The sequence below is a fragment of the Teleopsis dalmanni genome, chromosome 1 (assembly GCF_002237135.1).
Source record: "Teleopsis dalmanni isolate 2A chromosome 1, ASM223713v2, whole genome shotgun sequence".
Lineage (NCBI taxonomy): Eukaryota > Metazoa > Arthropoda > Insecta > Diptera > Diopsidae > Teleopsis > Teleopsis dalmanni.
Genome location: NC_051846.1, coordinates 68,972,768 through 68,997,318, shown reverse-complemented (window position 1 = coordinate 68,997,318; position 24,551 = coordinate 68,972,768). Strand labels below are relative to the sequence as shown.

General features: G+C 30.0%; 1 protein-coding gene across 1 annotated transcript in view; it reads left to right on the top strand.

The window, feature by feature from the left end:
* The first annotated feature begins 12,299 nt into the window (after positions 1–12,299).
* The window catches only part of LOC119683974 (glycerol kinase-like), a 72,430-nt gene continuing 60,178 nt past the window's right edge, over positions 12,300–24,551 (top strand). The window contains exon 1 of the mRNA XM_038097880.1: positions 12,300–12,369. Within this exon, the coding sequence (XP_037953808.1) occupies positions 12,300–12,369 (70 nt within the window). The remainder of the gene's footprint in view (positions 12,370–24,551) is intronic.

The following is a 24,551-nucleotide window of genomic DNA, read 5'->3' as shown; positions in this document are numbered from 1 at the left end:
TACTTTTGGGCTTCGAAGCAACTGCAACTGATCAATGTATTTGACACGAGTATCTTTTATTGTTTGCGAAAACGAATTGTGAATTATGGTATAGTTTTTTTTTATTATTTTCATGAATTTTATTTTATACAATATTATTATATTTTTATTTATGTCTTTCTAAAAGCGTACAAAATTTGTAAATAATTTTAAAGTGTAATAAAAATTGTAGCTATAAAAAATACACGAAAAAAAATAAAAAACATTAAACAAAAGTGTTTTGAATTTCATTTATCGATGCAAACAGTTTTATGGTTTCTATATAATATTGTAAGTATTTACAATATTATTCTCAGATTTAAATCTACTAAAAGTTAAATTTTTCCTCATATTTATTTGACAGGCGTATAAAGATTTTTGTTTGTTATTTCAGAGAAGAGGAAATGATTTTCATATCTGCTATTAATTTTGCTGGTATAAAAAGATTTATTATAGGCAATCATGGGCGTACCCAGGGCCGAAATTAGGGGGAAGCGTTGATATACTGATATGATATTTTTACATATTTTAACGTGTGCTAAGGCACCCCTCTTTAGTACTTTTATCTTTTTCTTTTTGGCTAATATTAGCTAGTATATTTCACACCTAGTTCATTAAAAACTTGAAAATTAGATTTTGTTCACAAAAAAAGACAAATTTTAAACTTTTCTTGTAAACAGTATTAAATTTTTATTCAAAACAATAATAACATTTTGCAATCTAGGGGTCTCGCCCTTGCCCCTAACTGTGTATGCCCATGTAGGCAATCAAATTTTAATATGCATTTTTTAAGTAAAAGGACGAACCACATAACTTATATAAAAACGGTAAAATGATTTCTCTATTTTTGTTATTTATTTTATATATTTATATTTAGGAAGCTATAATAAATAAAGAAAATTTGTTTTAGTACTATGTTTTAGTACTATCTTTTAAAACCTTTGTATTGTATATCTTCTAAAAAATATTTATGTGCCCATATTTAGTGGTTAAAATATAAAAGTATTTATCTTGAATGATTTTGTTGTTAGTATAAATATTATGTGAAGTGACTATAAAAGCCTCATATAAATAAAAAATATTTTCAATGTCATAATATAGATGATAAGTCTAACATCTCATCGCTGAGAAAAGGAAAAGAAATCAATGAGTTGTCTTAGCCAGGAAAGTAAGGAAGTGAAGTTGAGTCTTATAGGAGAATTATCCATATCTTCAAAAGTGTTTGAAAAAATGGTACTTAAAAAGATCTTTTTTATTTATTTAATTTTTTGTGAGTTAATATTATAAACTTAATTTTAAAGTTAACTAAGAATAAGGAACTAAATTGCTAGGTTAAAATGGTATGTTAAATGGTAAAAAAAAACAAAACCTTTATACCAAATCAGATTTATATGTAGCCATTTCGTTATAGATTAGGTATACAGATTGCCTTAATTAGTAGAAATTATTTTTGACAACAAGAAAGTTCTTCAGTTACATTTTCAGGTTTCTCAAAGGCTTATAACAAAGTTTAACACACAGCAGAGTATTGCGATAAAATTTCTTTAAATAAATCTGCTCGTTATTTCGGAGTTAAATATGTATATATAGTGATTTGCTAAAATAAATGTTGAGCATCTACAAGACAATAAATTTGTTTCTATTCAAATGAACAACAAACTAGCTCAACCGAAATTATAGTGACACTTGCTACTTTAAATGATAGTACTGTCGCTACGATCGGTAATTATAATATAACCCTAGTTAGTTATTAATCAATTATTATATTAACAATATTTAATAAAATAATTTATATACTTATTCCACCCTTATATAATTATATATATAGAATAATTATATATTATTAAATATTTAAAATTTTAAATTAATAAAATTATAATATATTAATATTTTATTTATATAAATATTAAAATTAAAAACTGAAATTAATAATTTGCTCCACTAGAAAATCGAAAATTAAATTTAACAATACAAAATGCGTAAAAGCCAGTTCTACAAATTAAACTCTACATATATAACTACATCCATCTCTACAATGAAGTAACTTTTTATTCTGGAAATTTAAATTGCGTATTCGAACACTGCAAAATACACATGACATCAAATATAAAACTAACATGAAATGAGCACCACAAAAAAAAATATTTCATTGGAAAGACATCGAATCGCTATCCAAGAAACTTTTAATACCATATACAAGCAAATGTTGGGAACTATTTGGGTGTATGATATATAGCTATAAAGCTAAAGTTCGAGAAATTCTGAGTTGCCTAGTCACTTTTAAATATACTGGATAGTGACAAAAGTTATCAAATTGCCAAACTTCCAATAAATACAGCGTAATAAGAGAAGGGTTGTTATATTACTTAAGATTTCATATGATTTACAGGCAGAGCTGTTCAAAATTGATGTTGAGGATCAACCATGCCAGTCAGTCGGTTGAATATTTTTGAAAGAAGCTGAAACTTATCGCCAACAAATGCTTATACCTTCTTAGTGTACAAAATGCCTTAGAAAAGACCACAGAAAAAAGTTATGGCTAGAAATACATTTCATGCTTCATATGTAAAAACATTTAATACAGCCGTAAAACTAATATAGCTATGAATAGTGACGTTGCAAAGATATTCACCATAACCACCTCAATTAGTATATCAAATAAAAATACAACGTGAGAAACAAAAGATTTGCTGTTTTAGAAGGTGGTTTCCATCACAGAATATTTAAAAAGTGCTTTATTATTATTAAAGAGTAGACGTAAAAATTGCCAAACAGCCGGTACTGCGGCCAGAAGAGACCTATTGTACCAGAAAAAAAAGTGCTTTATGCGCACACTATTATTTTATCAAAATTATGATTTTCATGCACTTTAAATTTTAAATCCTTAAATAGAGACGGTAACACATAACCGAAACCTAATTTTAATATATAATTTAATCTTATTATGAAGTATACATGTGTATGGCTTTTCTTTAGTGACGTTACACATTAAATGGACACAGTTTGGAAGATCTTAAAATTTCCTTCATAATTAATATTTTTTAAGCAGTTGATATTAATTCCAAACTATAATCCGAAGAAGTAGAATATAAGCTATATATGCTTATGCATATTTATGTACATAACCTTAAAAATCTCTGTTAAAGGTAGAAAAAGACTTGGATATTATTATTATGTTACCTACCATATAATGTGGATTATTTCAGATATGGAAAACAAAGGTTTACTTTCTCATTGTCATTTATTCCAATTTTTGTGATCTATATATCTAGTGAGTATATTAATAGTAAATGTCGTATATACACATTTAACTTATTTGGGCTACTACTCATATAAACTTTAGTGTGGATATATATAAGTTGTATAATTTTGAATAGATCCAAAAGTAGTAAAAAAAATAATTTATATTTATTGAGAGTGCAATAAAAGAGACTAGAGTATTCCAACCAGAATTGCATTTAGTTATAAATTAATAACAAAAATTTATTGTTATTGGTTATATTCATTTTTATATGATTATTGTTATTACATTGTATTGCATGATTGTAATTATAATACATCTGTATTTGGAAATTTTAACTTAATTTCATTAAATGAGTGTGAAAATTCTTGGCCGTGATATTCTTCAATGGGTTGAATTAAAATGGGCTATATTAAAATGTTATATATTTAAGTACATAGATAAATATGATATTTATTGCTTACTGATAAAAGTATTGTAAATATCATAAAAAATTGCTGATATGTAATGTATATGTTACAATAAACATAATTTATCAGTTTAATTTGTACTTCCATACGAAACTCTCTTGAAGGTAATACATGTACGAAGTTCTTCATCCTTAATTAGTTTTGTAACGCATTATATAGGCGTGCATTTTCACGTACTAAAAAATTTGTAATAGTTTCTGTAAAAATATTGTATATGCAGTAGGAAGCTTAAAAATCGCATTTCATTTATGATAAATTAAAGGGCGTACAGATATTTCAAAATTTCAATCCCGTATTTTAGCCACAGATTCGAAGTTCGTTCAGCAGTGTTGCAGTGCAAAAGATTCATGAGGGTTTCTGCATTGGTATATGGACCGCCATCGTCTCCAAACTCATAATAATAACTTTTAGTAACCTGTTGTAAATTAAATTACAACAATTTAAAAGCAACCTTTACTTAATACAAAACACAGTTCAAAGAAAAACAACTCGTAAAAGCACAAAAACCTGGAAAACACCAAAATTCGCAGCATCACATCTCACACAATGCCAGTGCGATAGTTAACAAAAGCTATAATCTGTAACATTATCCATGAGATACTCACTCACATTTCGCAATTGGATATCTTATGGATCACGTGCTTCTTTTCAATTGTTAAATTGTTGTTGGTGTGTCGGCCGGTGGACGCTGCTCCTCCTCCTTCAGCTATTGCTGATGCAGTTGTTGGCTGCAGTTCCTGACTGCACTGGCTGTGATTATCGTTTGTAAAAATTTTATAGCTTCTCGAAAAAAACAAAAATCGTTTGTTTTTCTCGTTTAGTTCTTGATGTAGTGTAAATGTTATGTCCATATAAAAAGGTACTCTATGTATTGTTGTTGTTTTGTTTTTGTTTTTATTTTTTTTTTTTGTTGTGTATAAGATTTCAGTTGTATTGTTGTGTTTATCGGTTTGAAGCCCTTCGCAGATAAACCATGCCAAAGTCACGTTTTTGCGAATGCATCTCACAGATAACGTGCTTAGTGCCGCTTATTTGGGTTACCCAAAGCGCAAGAATTTTATTTTGCTGAACTTAATTTTACGAGAGAATCTTTCATGAAATTCCTGGGCACGCAGGAAGTAAATTTCAAATCTGACTTTTATGATTTTTATTTGACATTAAACTGATTAAAGTGTGCATTATATTTTTGTACTTTAATTTTGTAGTTTATATTTTTATTATAAGCGTTTTCGGTAGAGTTCACGACTCAAGTCGATTGTTTGGGAAATTCAAAATTTTGCTTTAAATTTGATTCATAATTTTTAGAAAGTATTTACATAAAATAAGTATAACATATAGAAACTTATTAATTTAGTATCTACTTTAATCATATCAAATGACTTTAATTTTCCGCAATTATAAAGTTAAGTGACTGTCGCCGAGAGCATGTGATTAAAATTGCATTGCGATGATATATTTTATTTTATTCACCAAAGCTGGTATGATTTCTGCATTTTTCATTGACAATTGCATCAAATTCTCATAAGGTTTTCTTATTCTCACACTTTCCGCAATTGTATAATGTCTGTAAGCAGGTGTAGCCTCCATTCTTATCTGCTTAATTAGGATTGGAGAGTTGCAATACAATTCATATTTTTATTGTTAACTTTAAATTCACCTATGTATGTAAGTCACCGTACATGAAAAAAAATTAAACTTAGCTGTCAAAATAGTACATCAGCGACCCTATAATCTCATTTCTGGTTAACCGCAAGTTCGAAGTTACGGTGAAAAGAGAAGCTTTTTGTTGTGATCGATAGAAGTCGACAAATTAAGCTTAATGAAAAGATTGATTTTCTTTTTATTTGAAACGGATTAATAGTAATTCACTCAACCTGAATAGAATCATATGAATTATGCTACACACTCTGATAGATATAGCTCAATCAATCATGCCCATATGGGCATATCTATTTTAGTGGCTCCCGTTAAATGAACAATGCATAATTTAAGGCAGATTGTAAAAAACATGTTGGTTACTGGAGTACTAAGGCCATGCCTTATTAAGAAGCTTAAAATTATGATCCATTTAGTATCAATCGACCTTTACAATTAAACATACAGATTATTTACATTAAGAAATAATGTTGAGAATGTTTTTGATTATTGATTTAATAAATATCTAAACACAGTTTTCTTAATTAATAAAATGATGGAAGACTTGGTAGATGAACTTTTTTATAAAATTGATTTTTGTTTTGTATTCTGAACTCCTGAAATATTGAGTTGAAATCTTTAAGTCCTCTAAAAATAAATAATTAATCGAAAGATTGATGTCAAGCATCATTTAAAAATTTGTCTACATATGGTATATTTAGAGAATTTTTGATAAGGAGGCAAGGATATTTAGATCAATAATCGTCTAAATACTATCTGCATAACACATGGAAAAATAATATGCACAGGGTCATCTATACAATGCACAATCAAATTACCAATCAAGCATTAAGTTCATATGAGGTTGACTCCAACTTAGTGCAGAACTGCCTAAATGCTATACTCAGCTAAGCAGAGCGAGCAAAGCCAACCTTTACTGTATTCCTGGACACACAGAGATCGAGATCGAATTAGCAAACTGATCAAGTCTCCAAAAAGAAGTATATTAGAAGTTAGATCCGTATCGCGGCATAGTAATAAAAGAAAGAGAGGTACTAAGATATTAAGGAAAACAAAATAGGATCATAAAGCTCACAGGTTTTGAGACAACCCAAAATTGCTATTGAGTAATTCAAAAGAAAAATAAAATAAAAAGCAAAAACCAGAACTTATTATGAAAATCAACAAATACATCAAATCTTATCACACATAAGAGTTTTGGAAAGACTTTATTATATAAACCTCTGTAAACCTCTGTTAAAATAAAATTGTTTCAGCTTTTATGAAAGGATAATCAAAATTTAATCTACTGTTTGTTATATGGATTTTCCAATATTAATAACTGAATCAAGTTTTCGTTGTGATACCCTAAACCATTTATTCATTATCAAGATTTATCTTGTGTTATTGACCATCCGAATATACTATCCACTCTTGAATTTTTCTCTTGAACATTGACTACAAATTAGGTGCCTATAAATAAACCCTGCTATATCTTTTTAAAATGACAGGATTGAATAGAGATACAGAACTGGTTGCTTTCTTTTCATATATTAAACATTAACAATATTCAATATACGTTTTAGGAAAACTTTAATAAATACTCTTAGACTACATGTCTAAGTAAAATAAAAAAAAAGTTAGACTGTTAATATAGTTACAGTTTAAAGAATAAAGTGATGATGCAAATTGAAAGGCTACAATTGATTTAGTACGTAGCTTATTTTTTCTCTCTTATACACAGATATTGAAGAGTACAATAACAACCACCCGATAGAAGTCAAGAGTTGACATATTAATTTAGCTATTCAAGACTATAATTTACTAATAGTTAATTATGAAAGTGAAGCATAGCAACGATCTTGAAACATTATCAGGTTTGTTAAAAAAAAATCACCTTCGATTTTCTAGCAAAATGCAAATTGAGATAATTTTCGTCGTCTATTTCGAAAATACCTGGTAGCAACATTTTTACGAGCGTTTCTCAGTGTCATAATTTTTGCACAGCTACCAGATGCTGCCACTTGTATTGGGAGTCGCCGCAGATAAAAACGTACTTAATCATATATTGTATTGTGGCGCCAATATGTCGTCGCTATGTATGGATTTCAGAAATATTTACAACGTGGAAATTTAGCACTGCTTCATAGACGCTGTCAAAGAGAACAGACAGCCACCTTCTTTCGGAGTGCAAGCGCGCGCCCATTTCAAATTAATTGAAATCGATTGGCACAAATGGAAAATTTAACACATTTCCTTGTAGTACAGCCCACACTTTAGGCTAAATCTACATATGTACTTCTGACTTATACACACACTTACATACATAAAATCTTGAATAGTCTATGAGTAGATGTATGGACCATAATTTCCATTTTTATACTTTGTAACGAGTTCACATGTGCTTCTCGTGGTTACTTATTTCTTTACACATTATTACACTCGCATTTAATACTTTTTGCATAAATTAAAATTTTCTGGCCCAAAGCGGCTGGAATTATGATGAATTGCTGCAAACACGCTTAAGTGGATTAGACCAAAGTGGATAGAATGCATTGCAAACGGCTGCATATTTAGGTACTTGTCCTGGAAGGGCCTGTATCAGGTTTCAGTGTTTAAATTTTTTGCTAATTTAACTTTATACCATTGAAAACAGAGTTGCCAGATTCTTATAATTAAGACATCAGCAATTATATACAAAGACATCTATAAAATTGATAAAGTATATTATCAGTTTGGTGTAGTGATAGTTTAACCCACCGTGTACTGTTGAAATTCCTCTAATGATTAAATTACTTTTACTTTGTTGCTATACTCTTAATTCGTTTAATCTTGAAAGGCCCTATAAGCCATTACGATTATAATATTCTCGGTAGATTATATCAATATACCTAAATTTCTATCTTTTCTTCTTATTGAATAGGTAAGAAGAAATAAACTCCTCCAAATGCACGGATTGGTTCTGCGCCAACAAACAGCAGAGATTATTTAATTTAATGATTTTTTAATGTAGACATTTCTTGGACATAGTTTACTCGGAAAGCATTGCGTACATATTTTGACTACATAATCATAGTTAAAAATTAAAACTGAAACTGGATTAAATTAAATAAAATTCTTTTGAATACAATGGGACTGTTAGAAATTAATTTGAAAATATGGTATTGTATACATGATCTCATCTCTTCTGTGAGTATATAAACCTTTTTGACATCATTTAAAAATGTGCAATGTAATACTTTTGTTCCAGTGATGGACTGATGATTTTTAAATCCATTAAATCTATCCAAATATTGCTTTCAGGTAAAATATATTAATCAATTTTAAAGAGTTCAGACATACTTAAACCCACTACTGTAACTTAATTCTTAGAACAGCCAATCAACTAGAGCTTACGGAAGGTTCGATCATTTTGTTAGAAATAAACTTGGAAATTGTAAAAATCTATTTTTTCAACCTAGTTGGCAACCCTATTGGATACCCACAAATATCATTGCAAACGTTATAATATGCCATTTAATCAGCAATCACTCATTCCTCGTATATTTTGATTAGTGGCGCGTAATTAATTTTGATGTTAAATGGTTATGACAGATGCTCCTCTGTCAAATTATCTTTATTCTATGCCGTGCTTTAATTTTAATTTAAAATAGACGTAACTACAAAATTAATATGTACAAAGAGTTGTACTAAGAAAAAAAATTAAAAAGTCAGTTTAAGTCTTTAAATTTATAGCTTATGGTCTCTAAATATACCAAGAAATTTTTGTTTTAATGAAACACAAACATATTTCTTATCAGATTTCTATGTTACCAAAAGCAAAATAATATTAAAATATAAATATGGTGTTATAATTCTTGTATATTCGTTTATTAAATCAGATAAGCTGATCTCTATCAAGGTAAAATAAAAGGAATTGTGGTTAAACAAATACATTCTTATTCAATTATTGTTATCAACATAAGATATTTAGTCCCTCCTGTACATGAAATGTATCATGAAAGGTGATACATTTCTAATGTTGTATTACTCTGGATATATGATATCAAAAATATCTAAAAAAATTAAAACATTTTTAACTTGTTTTTTTCATCCGTGTTATCTGCTGTTGGATCTTCTAATGGATTTGAAATAGTTAAAGTATTGTATCACTTCAAGGTCGTGTCATCATACTTTATGTCTAGCTCTATATATTCTTATTGCAGACGATGTTATCATATAATTGGTATTTCTTTCATGTGAACCCATTTTTTGTAGCACATTCTTTATCTAGACGAATGAATATCTGACCTGCTAATGTCTGAATATCTGGTGTGCCAAAGTGTGAATATCTGATGACCTGTTGATATTTGTCCATCGGACTTTAAGAAATATTTGTTTTAAATGAAAAAAGAAAATTTTATCTTATAATAGATTTTAGAATAATATATGCTTTGGTAACATAAAAATATAATTCGTATTCAAAATGTAACATGTAGACCATGTAGGGTCTGCTATAGAGTAATGTCGTTTTCGAATGGTGAATTTGGTATTACTTTTTCACTCGAGTTTTACTTTTAGTGCTATTTTCATTTTCGATTAGAAAATTTCGAGTATTATAATTTATTATAATTTATAATACTCTAGATATTTTGGCAGAGTACGAAGAGTACCCTTAAATCTATAGCTCTTTTAAATAATTTGGTAGAAGAAGTGTGATTTTATACGCCATATGTATTTATGAAAAATATAAATGCCTACTAATATAACTACACTAGATTACTCTAGAAACGTTCGATTGCGTACCAAACTTTGAAAGATCAAGATAAAATAAATCGAGATTTATCAATCGAAAATAGAAAGTAGAAGTAGAAAAAAGTAGAAGATAAATGGACATGAAACATTTAGCCTTTCGAAAATATATGAATTTGTCTCTAGTTCAGATTTACTTAATGCCACGGGAAAAAAATTCCTGTCCGGAAAAAAGTTACCTTCTTGACCGAATTCAAAACTGAACATTTTGCAAAAATTATGATAGAAACCATTATATCTTTCTTAATAAAGGCGACATATAATTCTGATAGATTCAACATGCTGAAGTAATAACGCTAGGGTTATTACCCTAAAATCAAATCTCCAAAAAAATTACTCGTTATATAAAGTATGATTTAATTATTAGATAATTTGAGCTTCACAGACCTCTGTGACCTATTATCATAACATGAGAAATAAATATATTTTATCCCATATGTTGAAAATATTCCAAAACTCGTGAAACAGATTTTGATACAGTACATATCTTCTCCTTCCTTGCTAACGTTACAGAAGTACCTAATAGAGATTTGTTAATATTAGGTGTCTTTCCTCGATACTGCAGAATGATCTTATTGATTCTGTTTTCAAACTGTTATGTTCATTTTCGAAGAAAGACTTTCTTGAGCATATGAATACTCTGGTGTTTACATTTTGTAGTACCAACTTTGGCCTCCAATATGGTCTATATTAGTATGTCGACTATTAGAAAATTAATTAAAAGGATTAATGAAGAAATATGTAGAGCAATGCTTATTTGTTGTAGCCATATTGGAAATTTTTCTGAAGCTCTTTTTAATCTGAGCTCATATCTATATAAATAAAACAACGGAATATTTATGCAAAAATAAGGAAATAGAGCTTCAAAAAACGAAAGGTGAGTATAGTATTTCAAAAGTTAGTTTAAATTTTTTTTTTGGGGTGTAACTTGATTTAATCCTTGATTCTAATTTACATCGATACTATAATAGTATTGAAATTGAACAATTAAAAATAAAATACAATTAATTAGTTCAATTATTCTACAGCTGGTTTATGATTTCGTACTAATATAAACACAGCAAGTGGATTTGGTTATAAAACTTTCTCCATCATATTAACAAAACTCCAGAAAAATGTGCGATCAAAAAAGTCAAGTATGGCTTTGGGGTTCCGTTGGTTAAGGAGCGCTGACTTTGAGTTTCAAATTTAGCAGGGCACGAGTTCGATTTCTGGTACCTGCAGTTTTAAAAAATTAACTACGAATAATTAAATACAAGAATTATGGTATTTCCAAGATCACTGATAATGGTCAGGTCAAAACTCAATTAATTAAAATGATATAAAAATTTTTGTTGTTGTAGTTCACTACTTTTTGAAGGCCTCATTATGACTACTTTTTGAAGTATTTCATTTCATTTAAGCAGTTATCCCGACAAAAAACTAGCCGAGATTACTTCATATAAACAAAATTAAAAGAAAAAAACGTTGTTTTAAATTAGTTGATAAATAAGAAGAATATAATGTCTTTGAACATAAAAATGTATAAAATTTATCTAATTTGATATATAAAAAATCTGATACGAGAACTTCGATATAAAAAATGAAAATGTTGGCTTTTATCTAATTGCTGCCAAGCGCAAGCAATTTTAAACACTGAAAACCGTAAATAATTAATCGCTTGGGAAAAAGTATGTGACAGCGGTACGTGATGCCGGTAAACTGACAATGGACGGACGGGCGAAGCCAAACGTCCAATGGCACTCAAGCACTCAACCAAGTGAGCAGATAAACATAAAAACTGCAAAATGCAAGAACGGATATAAACAAAGTTTTCACGCTGTGCTGTCACTGGCGAAATAAATGATGCCGCAATGGATAACATGGCAGCAACAATAACTGAGATGACAGCAAAACCAGCAGCACCAACTACAACAACAACAACAACAGTTAAATGCGAATCGCAATATGCGAAAGGGGCTCCAATGGCAGACGCATCCGCAATGCCATCAGACAAATCGTAATGAAAATCTCTGCTGATATTTTCATGCGTTGCGTACATCGAAATGATATATAAAAAATTAATAGAAAAATCTAATGTGATTGACTTGTGATATAAAGGCGACTCTAATTGAGCGACAATCTGCGAAACGCGATGCAATGCAATGCAATCACGAGCGACAGCAAATGCAGTGGAGAGTGAAAAGCATCTTAAAGATAAACAATTGCAATTAAGTAAATATTTTTAATTTTTTCTCATTTTCTTTAATACTATTTTTTGTATTATTTTATTTTAATTTCAATTAATTTTTCAATTGTGCATGCATGCATCAATGTTGCAAGGCAATGCATCCCGGACAGCACTCCTCTCCCTCGGTCCAACTGATGTATGCATGTGTCGGGATGCGTGAGAAATCCCATTAATCCGAAAGCAATGGCATCGGCAACAGCAACAGCAGCAATTGTAACTGCAAATGGCGATCAACAGCAGAAACGCATTGTTGCACTTAATTAATGCGATTGCATCAGCTGTTGCCGCCGCTCCCCAGCTTCGGGCCCTTGGAGAGTGATCAAACCGAAGCGAATATTTGCTGCCATATAAGGTTGCAGTGGCACCAGTGGACAACTACTGCCACCGCAGCAGCGGCAATTGCTCAAAACGCTTTGCATTATGAGGTAAACAGTTGCTGCTCTGTTAAAATTGTTTCGCTACTTTTTTGAGCGCAAGGCGCTTAGAAATTAACTATTATGGTTAAATGATGCTTAGAATGTGTGTTGCGTTTCAGAGTGACGCTGGAGTCCTGTGTACTGAAATTCCTCAACTTAATTCCTTTGGGATATCATGCCACAGCATTTACTATTGCAGTTAGTTTAATCTGTCTTAGTATTGGATATCGTGGCGGTTGTTTAGTGCCAATTGACCACTATTGTTGTGGCATGTTGCATGCCGTTAAGAGTTATCTGGAAAATGCCTTCATGCACATTTTCATCATTTTCGCAATTTCTTATGGTGTTGGTATGTGAACTACGTGTACAGTTTAGTTATCGCATTTGGTTTATTTTGCCGTGAAAGTTTTTATTTTTAGTTTTCTTATGCCTCTTCTGACTGCAATCGGTGTGGCAGCACAATTGCGGTAATTTTGATTTAGGAACTGAAAGACTGAATGGTCGTGCGAAGAAATATGTTAACTCTTTTTGCTGCTATATCTCTTCCCCTTGCCTCTGGCTTGATATTTCTTCCCATTTAACTCACACTTATTTAAAATGCATTAATGCATAACAATTTATTTTTATTGCTTGTAGGGAGCTCGATAACCGATTTGACCTTGCTTGGATGCTACGTCATCGGCCCAGTGCTTTAACTTTACTTTCTTTCGAAATGGATTTCTGCCATTACAGATTAGCTAATTTCCTATTTATTTACACTTAAATATGCATTCACTTAGGTGTTCATAAAAACAATATGTTTCAATATAAATGACAGTAGTTGATAGCTAAGGTAAGTAATAAATAAATTTTATTTGGTTTTTTCTCTAAAAAATAAATTAAAAATTTTATATCTTAACTATTATTTTTTCATTTATTTTCTTTACAATTTAATGCTAGCAAATATTGAAATGTACATATGAGTAATAATTCAAAATAATATTTTAAAATTAAAGATTTTTTAGTATATATTACATGGTTTAAATATTTATATAATTTTTGCTGAAATTAATTATATATTTATTTATATTAAATTGATTTTTAACGTTCATTTTGCCGAAAGAAACTAAATTCTTAATAAAAATAGAGAAATTTTCAGAAAAGTTGTTTTAAATAGAAAAGTTTTTATAGAACAATAGTGAAATAGCAACAACAAAAACTTTTTTTTATTTTTAATTAAGTGAATTTTTGGCTGACCATAATTATTTATGTATATTTATTTATATTAGTTTATAATTAATATATATTTATTTATATTTGTATTAAATAATTTATTTTATTTCTTGCTTATACATATAATAAATAAATTTTATATTTCAGTTTCATATTTAGTATTTTGTAATTTATAAAACAATAAAAGTAAACATAGAATTCTTATTTTATAGAAGATAAAACATTTCTAAATTAAGTGTGAATTGTACTAAGAGAAACATCTTAAGAGAAACAATTACATGATAATGGCATTTAATCAAATTAAATTATCGAAATAATGCGTACCAACATGGATTTTTTTTGTTTTGTTGTCGACCTTTCGATGACACCCTGTAACTTGGTAAATGCTGATTTTTTTCTCGTATACAATTTCTATTGTTTTAGATATAAGAATCGTCTCTGAACTTTACGAGATGTGTCCGGTAAATATTCGAGTAATTCAAATTTTTGTTCTTAAGGTCAAACTCTTCAAATCAGTGATGCTTTTTTAAAAACTTGAAAATATATATATAAACATATTTTGAACACTATCACATGGACGAACGGAAGACTGAACCTAGAATCCGGAGATCTAAATCTCTGCGAAAAAGGTTCGCTACATACATTTAGGAGTTATTTAATACTTTAGTTTAATACATTTGATGACAATATTTGTTTAAAGAAAATGGAACTACTTAATTATGATATTAGCTTTACCGAACACCTTTCATACCATGGCAATATATAAAGAAAGATAAGTATTTCGATAATTGAATAAATAAACAATTGATTTATTACGGTGATCTTGAAAATTTACTTAAGTTTATTGGTCCATTGAACAGATTCACATAAATCGTGGTACTAATAACCTCTTCAAACGTTTAGTAAAGCCAAAAGAATTCTTTTAGCAAAAGCCCCGCGGCTTACTATGCTTAATCTAGATTGCGAATGATCAGCACGGTTAAATAAAGCAATTTCATAATCTTCTACACATCTGTCCCAAGAGTCATAAAAAATAAATGTGAATAATCGACTGACTAATATCTTTATGTAGCTTTTTAATGAGTTCGCCAGATTATTATCTATATAAAAGAGGACAACTTCCAGATGTCAGCATTTCGTCGACATTATTCCAATTTTCATATTAATAAACATTTAACTGGGTATTATGTTAAATATGCACTTTAAAGTAAAAATTATTAAAAACAAAATTAACTAATATTATTAATAGTATCAGAAGGTTATTATGACTTTCTCAAAGCAAAAATTTTGATACCAAAACATAAACGAAAATGATATTTCTTTTCAGAAAAAAAAGGGATGTATGGGTGTTTGAAAATAAATAAAAAAAATCAAAAAAAATAAATATAGTGTGTTATTATCTTAGGGTATAATTCACTTTACGAACTTTTTTGGACCTACCAACATATATTAATGCAAATGTTTAGTTACAGCCTTATATTTGAAATGCAGGAACTAATCATTATAACGCCAATTAGATATATTCTGCAAGAGTCATTCTGAAACTTAATGGACTAGTTACTGTTAATATTGTAAGCATTAGCAAAACTAAATTTTATTTAGCAATTGATATTTTTACTTGAATGTTTGACAGTTTTGGCCTCTGCCTTAAAACTATATTCAGAGAGTCATGTGACTATGACTCAGAGATAAAATTGTTGTTGCGTTAATTATAAATTAAAAAATTGAAAACAAGTGGAAGAGAGAAATTTCGGTATAAATTTAGTCACGGTGACGAGTAAAAAAAGAAAAATCAAAAAAAAAATTCTCGAAAAAAAAGTATCAAAATTGTAATAAAGGTAAGAAATCGATACTTGTAATATAGCTCTCTGTGTAACATGTCTTTTGATCGACTCAAACCAGTATAAAGTTACTGTGACCATTCATCACCAGCTTTATCTCACCTGGCTTCATGGCCTCCCCCCTGACGTCTGTGTTCTGGAGATCTTGTTCTAGCCTTGCGCTTTAAACCACCCCAATACATTTTCCACTACCTCGACCTCCACTCCATTCCCTTATATAACCGCGGCTTTCGTGACCCCAGTCACAAAGTTTATCGTTAATCTTGCCTCCGCTCACCTGCTCTAACCCCACCCCCTTCTCTATTACCCTATTTCCCAAATGTGCGCCCTTGCTTTCTGGCTTAGATAAATCTAGCTCGTTAGGTACTGGAATGAAGTTTTCACAGTGCTGTGGAAATCTTCTCCATTCATTCCCAAGAGGTGGTTTAGTGGGTTCAAGTCTCACACGGTGGCTTCCGATGCTTCCACCTACTGTCAAAAAAAAAATTCATATTACTGTGTAACATGATCCTACTTATTTAGAATATTTCATTATTTGATTGTGATTTGTATTGTTTACAGTGACTCAAAAGTAATGTGAGATCGAAAAAAAGTAACTTGCAAAGACTGATAATTTGTATATTGGCAATGACAGCTCTCACATAATACATCGAATTAGGATGTCATGCACCGTAGTCATCATTTGGCAAACAAACGCTTACTTTGATTCCCGTACATAAAAGCAATGATTCAAAGCTCTTTAAAGCGGAATAGAAATAATGCTCTGATAAATACTAGAAATGCGTTCAAAAGTATATAGATCAGAAAAGCGAAAAAAGTTAAAACAGTAACTTTTTTTATAAGTAGACTTAAAAATAAATAGTGGCCTTTGTAGCAATGACTACACGTGCTCACTTTTAAAGGGCTACGAGGAGTACTTAAGAGCTATTAAGATCTATGGAAATACTGTTTGAAAAACATAACTCCAATGTTATCTTATATAATCTATTAAAAATATATAAATATGTTTTTCTTTAAAAGATAATGTAGTGTTTTTACAGAAACACAAAACAAGTACATTTTGTCATTTAAAATCAATATAAACAAAAATATAGAATATATAACTATTCTTTCTCAACTTACTTTACATGGAGTTCTATTCGTTTTTTTTTTCTTCTATTACTTTATCAACACTTGACTTCATTGTAAAATGTATGAATAATAAATTAAATCTAAGGAATTTGGGTGCATGTGCACATACAGCTATCAGTAGGTGTTCCACATATGTTAGTGGACTGATGGAATAATAGCACAATGCATACCTTAATCAAATAATGTCAAGATTACGTTGAAACAGCAAATTTGTTGTAAAACAAAACTAAAATATACAAAGAGAAAAAAGTATGAAATATACAAAAATTTTAAAAGTTTATTGTGAAAATATTCAACTGCAGCAGCAAAAGTAAGAGTTAAGAGCAGCCCACGCAATTCCATCTCAGCCCAACCTAACCGTCGTCGGAGACACAACCAAGGGACTCAACTTTACAACTGTCAATGAGGTTTATTACTTTGGGTGTTTTATGATGTCATTTAGTGATTAAATTGCAAAATTCTGCATTGAGCTTTTTCAGCATTAACACGTATTAGCTTGTATCTGAGAATGCCGAGGTAATGTGTTCTGTTGTTGTCTGACTCTGGCTTAGAAGAAAAATTGCTTTATTCGGAAAAAGTGAATTTTTTATGATAAGACCACGAAATTTATTACACTTCAGTTCTTACAATAAAAATCGCAAGTTAATGCTTAGTACAATATATCTAACTATCAAAATCACATTCTTTGCTTTATGCAGAAGGTAAAATCGAAAATATTTAGAAGCATTGCAAAGGAGTTGCTTCGGGTAAAAAAATGGAAATCGAAAACCATTAATATTTGACTTCATGCCTTTAAAACGAATTTCATTTTTTATATTACTCGTAATATTTGCTAAACTTACATATTAAAAAATTTAATTTTTATGTTTTTAAAAATCGTGAAATGGCTTTGTATTTAGCTTTATTTCACCAAACTTTATTCCCTAATAAAATAGAAATTTGACAATAAAAATTAGTTAGTATCTCAGCCAAAAAATGTGAGATTAGCAGTACTATTACTGATTCTAAAGTTAGTTACTGTTGTATGCTTCAAAATTATTAAAAATCAATATTTTATGGATATTTTTTATTTAATATTTTATTAAATTATAATACAGATTTTCGACGTCTTTCAAATTTATCAATATACCGTAAAATATAATAAAATTGATATCTAGATAAGAAGAAAACAATTAAAAGTAAAAACAAGAATTTAATTTTATTCCACTTAGCTGAGAAATTGAATCTCTAGCATGGTATCATGATACCATACACACTCGTATAACAAAAATAATTTGATATTTAGGAGTGACCAACATAGAGTTGCAGAGCCGAGGATAGAAAGCAGTATTTTCCTTCTTTACTTGGAAACATTAGTCTGTATTCTTTTCGGTTAAAGAAAAATGATACCTCTAGTATTTAAATGTCATAAGCTATTTATTTTAATTAATTCTTCAGCTATTTAGAAGTACTACCTAAAAGTTACGTATAATTTGTGTGATACATTCTGCAAAAAAAAACGATTTCGTATACCAGTCTTTCAAGAGGAAAACAATCAAAACTGAAGAAGTAAATTCGTTTTTATTCCCCTTAGCTAAGATATAAATACCACAGTAGCAAATACATATATTAAGTATTTATTAATCAAGATTCAGCAAAGACCAACACACAATTGTAAAGAAAACTGCGACCGAAGAAAGAAAGTAATATTCGCCTTCTTTACTTGAAGATGTCATGCAGAATTCTTTTCATCTAAAGCAACATTAGAACGCTGGGATTTCATTTGAAATAGTATCCTTTTCTCACTACATCACCCTTTAAACTAAATACTTTCATACATCAGTGCTTACTTCGAAATTTGGAAATATAATAAAAGCAATAAATTATTATATCTAAAACCACCAAACTAAGGAGTCATTGCAATGGAACCCAAAATCTTCGTATCCCCAGTGAACAAAAATATAGATTGGAACTATAGACTATTAATCAAAACACGTGAAACACTCTTGCTTTAAAAAAAATATTACGCACTCATGTTTATAACAATATAACAGAAGGCCTCATCATTATAATCATAAAATTATGTACACTCTAATCAGTTGATTATGCGAAGTCTGTTTATTTGTTATCTGTCTTAATTTTAATATTAATCATATATTCATTAGAGAGTCATAAATCATATTTTGATTTTTGAACAACTTAAATATTTTTCAAGAAATGTCAGGAATAAAAATTATACATATATTATCTGTCAATCGTATACATAATGATCCAATCATGCCTGTTAAAAAAAGGCTGCTTAGACTACACCATTACAATAAAGTAACTATAGATTTATATATTACTCAACATAATTTAAGTTTGTTCATATACAGGTGCATACAGGTGCATATACATACAATTAATTACATACGTTTATATTTATATTTCAAGGTTTTGAAGTCTTTACTTCAAACTAGATAACAGAGTTTAGTTTCAAATATATTCAATAATAAACACTAGGGTGCCATTAAGGTATATGGGCAATTTTTTTTTCGTAAAATCGGTTGACGGCACCCCCCAGATCGGTGTGAAATTTTAGTTCAATTGGATAAGTGGAAATGGTGCCCCAAGAGCCTCAAAGATTGGAAAATAACGATTTTTTCCATAAAATTCATCTTTGATTGCTTATATCTCCGACATATTTAATTTTACATAAAAACTGTCTTCCCAAAAGTTATAGATCTATTAAAAAAGAACAATTCACTCATACAAAGTTTTTCTGTATTTCTAATAGTTATTGAATAAAAGCAAATACAAGCTGAAATCCCCTTATTAAATTTAGGTAAGTTCAATGAATGAATTGCCTACTAAATTTGTTAGAAAATAAGTCCAATACTTGTATAGATATATACATAAGTGAGTTTCTGTATTATTCATTGGAATGCGAAGTGAATTTTAATTCTAAGTGATTACATTAAAAAGTGTACAAGTCTGAAAGCCCAAATGTTGAACTATTTCAACGATTTCAGAAGTTTTGGCCGAAAATACACGTTGATAACTATACAGTCGGCTTAGAAAATGAAAAAGTAAGAAAATCGTTAAATATGGATGATGTGTTACGAATTACAAGTTTCCTTTATAAGATTCGTAAGGATAACCAACCAAGAGATGATTATAGGGAACTTCTGGAACTTGCATTAATGTTTTTAGGAGAAAAGCCGAACTGTACCATAAAGTTTCGACCTCCTGGAGCTATACATCATGCAAAATGGATGGCGAAAGCCATGCATATATTAAAAATATTTTTATTTAGGAAAGAGTTCAAATTATCTACAGAAGAAGAAAATACTCTTTGCGATATATGTATATTTATTACTAAAGTGTATGTTGAAGTATGGTTTAATGCTTTGTCATCAGTCGAAGTTCATTTTCAAGATTTTAATCTTCTTTCTATTCTCAGTCAATATCAAACAATTGTATTTATTATTTTTGCTCAAAGCTTGTTCATTTTGCTTTTTGGATTTAAATATATCACCTGAGACAAAGAAAAAGATGGTTTCAAATTTGAATATAGATAGTGATGACAAGGAAGTCAGGAGAGTATCAATAGATCGCGCAAAAATAACTGAAGGTAATAAGGATACTTTGCTCCAGCAACGTTAACTAAAATAATAAAAATTATGTCGGACAAACCTAGAATTAGTACCTTTTTATTATTAGAAAGATTAAATTTTGGAAATATTGAATTTATTTTAAATTTTTTAGAAATATTGAATTTTTTGTGAAGCAGAAGCGGACAATTACATTCATAGTACTTTCAAAGCTAGCAATCAGGTGACTTCAACTTATTTTTTGTTTTATTCAATAACTATTAGAAATACAGAAAAACTTTGTATGACTGAATTGTTTATTTTAAATAGATCTACTTTTGGGAAGACAGTTTTTATGTAAAATTAAATATGTCGGAGATATAAGCAATCAAAGATGAATTTTATGGAAAAAATTGTTATTTTCCAATCTTTGAGGCTCTTGGGGCACCATTTCCACTTATCCAATTGAACTAAAATTTCACACAGATTATTTTTTTAGTAAAATGAACCGATCTGGGGGGTGCCGCGGGCAATTTTCCGACTTTCGAAAATTAATGGCACCCTAATAAACACAGTTAACATATCATATAGAAAAACAGACTTAGCCAATGAATTGGAAGTCGAATGGAAGTAATAGCACTCAATTTTGCTTCTGATATGGTGTTGGAAATCTATACATATGGCAGAAATTAATTTTAGATTCTTCACTTATAGTGATGCAGCTATTATATAATGTTATATTCTGCATGCATCCAATTTAAAATCGTCTTGCAAACGAATTTATCAAACACAACAATGTATCCCTAATCTAGATATACAATGACTACCATAGCTACTGTATAGTAAATATATTCTTAAGTAAAGATGCAGCTATGAACTTTATGTACATATTTTTTTATCTGTAAAAGCAGAAATGAGATGAAAAAATGAAACTGCTTGCCCCTAGACTTAACAAATCCGGTTTTCTATAAACCTATTTAGAAATAAAAAAAATTAATTTGAATAGGATCGAGAACGGCAAGAACTGGTCAATACTTAACTGGCAGATCTCAATAGTGACTTATAATGTCTGCCGTCTCTACTAAAAGAATAGGCTATATTGTGCCCGTCTATTGTGTAAATATCCATCCACGACAAAAGAGATAAATTCTATTATAAACTGATATCAGAACCGACACAAAATTTCAAAAGAAAAAAGGTTGTTTTACATGATAGAGGTAGTTCTTGAATTAAGAGTACGTTTTGTATAGAAATCAACTACAAAATCAAATCACTTAGGTAGTTCAAAACGGGAACTCTCGGGTAATATAATGGACCCATTGGCATTCTACGTTGAGTCTGTCCCAATTTCACTTCTAAACCTAAGGCATAGATACATCCAAAGTTTATCTAAACAGTATACAAATTAAAAGTAATTAGCAATATTTTTTGCATCGTTCAATTTACTTTATCGGTGCTATGTCTATTAACTGGAAAATATATATAAATTATAATCATTTCCTTTTCTTTACAATATATATTTTCACTATGGTATTTTGCGAATACTTAAACGATAAAATAGAATAAATTTTGGTTTTGTTTTGTGACTTCATCAATTTTTCCACTTTTGTCATAAATATTAATGAAGCACTTTTATTTTGTCACTTCACAATTCCCTCACAGTAACTACAACAGAATTCGAGGAGTTGAAAAACAAGCACAACCGTAATTGCAACACATTATTAGAGTGCAACATATCAAATGCCTGTTACGCATGCAGCAGAAACCACTTTCTTGTTAGTTCTAAGCGACAACAACAAACTGCATCATGCGCTGCAAATCAACTGGTTACCGGACTTCGAAGAGTAACAGCCAAGCTGGAGCGCAACAACTTTTGGTATCAAATGCAACAAGTTCCCTTTTGTCTTCGTTTATTTACAAACTGACTAAAATTTTGTTTTCCAAGCCGATCTATCGTGACTGTGGATGCGTTAGTGCTACATATACATTAACTGCCACTAGGCTGCAACTGAGTGTCCCTAACGGCATTTTCCGCAAAATGCGTTTACGCATCCGCTATAAAATTGGCGACGCAGTGCTGCTATCCAGACTGCTGTCATGACTTGGACTCTACCCTCGCTGAATGTTTATATTGTTGTTTAGTCTGTAAGAACTAACATTGCCATAGCCGTAAGCCAAAATGAAAATAAGACGAGAACCAAAATAAACCAAGCCAAACCGGAGAAGTTAACGCACGCCGAACCAGTTAACAATTAGCGGTGCAAACAACATGCAAAATTAGAGTGCGCATGCGTGCAATCATTTCATACTCGTACGACAAATGTTGCACGTTTCAAGGAGGTGTTATTGCAGCAATGACTCCACTGCTTCAATCGATGCAATGCTCTTCATCTTACTGAAGCTGTTGTTGTTACAGTTGTTGTTGTGTTGTTGTTAGTCTTGTAGTTGTAGTTACCTCATCCAAAGATTTAATTCTGCTGTAAGCCCGACTACGGTTAAGAATAAAATTCTAACAACAGTTAATTGGGCGCTGGTTATACGAGTACTGGTCCATCTCATATTCATCAGTAGGTGTGTATGTATGCGAATATTCCAGTACTTGCTGGCTTATGAATAAGGTTAACTGTAGTGTGTTTAAGCTCAGAATCGGTTTTAAATTGTATCTAAGCGATGTAGAAGTAACTTCAACAAACTTGTAGCAGATAGAATTACATCAGTTCGAAGATATTTGAACTAGAAGAATTAAAATTTTTTCAATTTTTATGTCTTCTTCAAATAAAGCCTTTGTGGTAGGTCAGATTTAAAGTTATTCAGCTAGAAGATTTATAACTTGCCTATACTATGCATGTATATAAATATATTTTTTAACCTTTATTAAATCAATCTGACATTTTTGGAGCAATTCCATAGATTCATTTTAAAATATTTATTTGAGGGAATCTTTCGTTTTTGAGACGCAGGGCAGGTGTTATAGTTAATAAGTATTTTTAAAACTATTAACAAAAGATTTTGTGTTGCTGAAACTTTATTCACAGAATTGATTAAAAAAACTTAACAAATTTATTCAAATGTTCAGTAAAATTAGTTATAATAATATTGCCCCAAGCATTTATTGTTTATTCTCCTCACTTTTTGTCATCGATTTATTATTTGAAAGAAAATTTGATTAATTTCTAAAGATGAAGCTTCTAATAATGAACTTATGTTTTTAATATATTTGCAATGATGTATACGTACTAATATATCTACGATATTAGAATTATGATAACAATTGTGTAGGGCTCTTGTATAGAACAAATTGCCTTATCAAGAGTTTTATGTTTGGTATCTATTATAACTAAATATATAGTTTACTATTTAAGATACAAATTCAATCATCTGGTCATGTAAATTTTCAACTTAAACTACGCAAATATTTGTACATCTAAGTAACAAAGCATAGAGTTATACAGAAGGAGATATAGGTTTGGTTAGTTTATACCGTCGACCCCAAGAGATCCACTTAGGCCAATTGTGTTACGGTATTGAAAAAAGCTCCGAGATTTAGAATCACATGTAAGGTGCCGCCTTACATGTACCGGACAAAAACAAAGCAAATGTGAAGCACTGTTATCGTCCTCTTCCCTACTGCCGTAGGTATAATTGAAAGGGAGATTAAGTTTTCTAGTATGGTTACCTAAAATACTGTGTGTAAACCTACCACAAGAATGATAGGTCTACGAAGCATCTCAGAGAGAGAATTGGATTTCCTTTTATTGCATTTGTATGCAATTTGACCACCTTTAATTAAAAAGTTCCGCACAGAAAGAAATTAGTGATAGTTTGCATTATGTTAATGATATGCCCAAATTGTTTAGGTGTTTCGAATAGTTGTTTCCTGAAGCACCCCATCTGGCTAGCTCGTCTGCTTTGCAATTGCCAAAAATATCCCTATGACTCTATGAGAACCCATATTAACGAAATAGTAAACTGCGTCGACATTTCGTTGAGAGATTTGTAGCAGTCACATACTGTT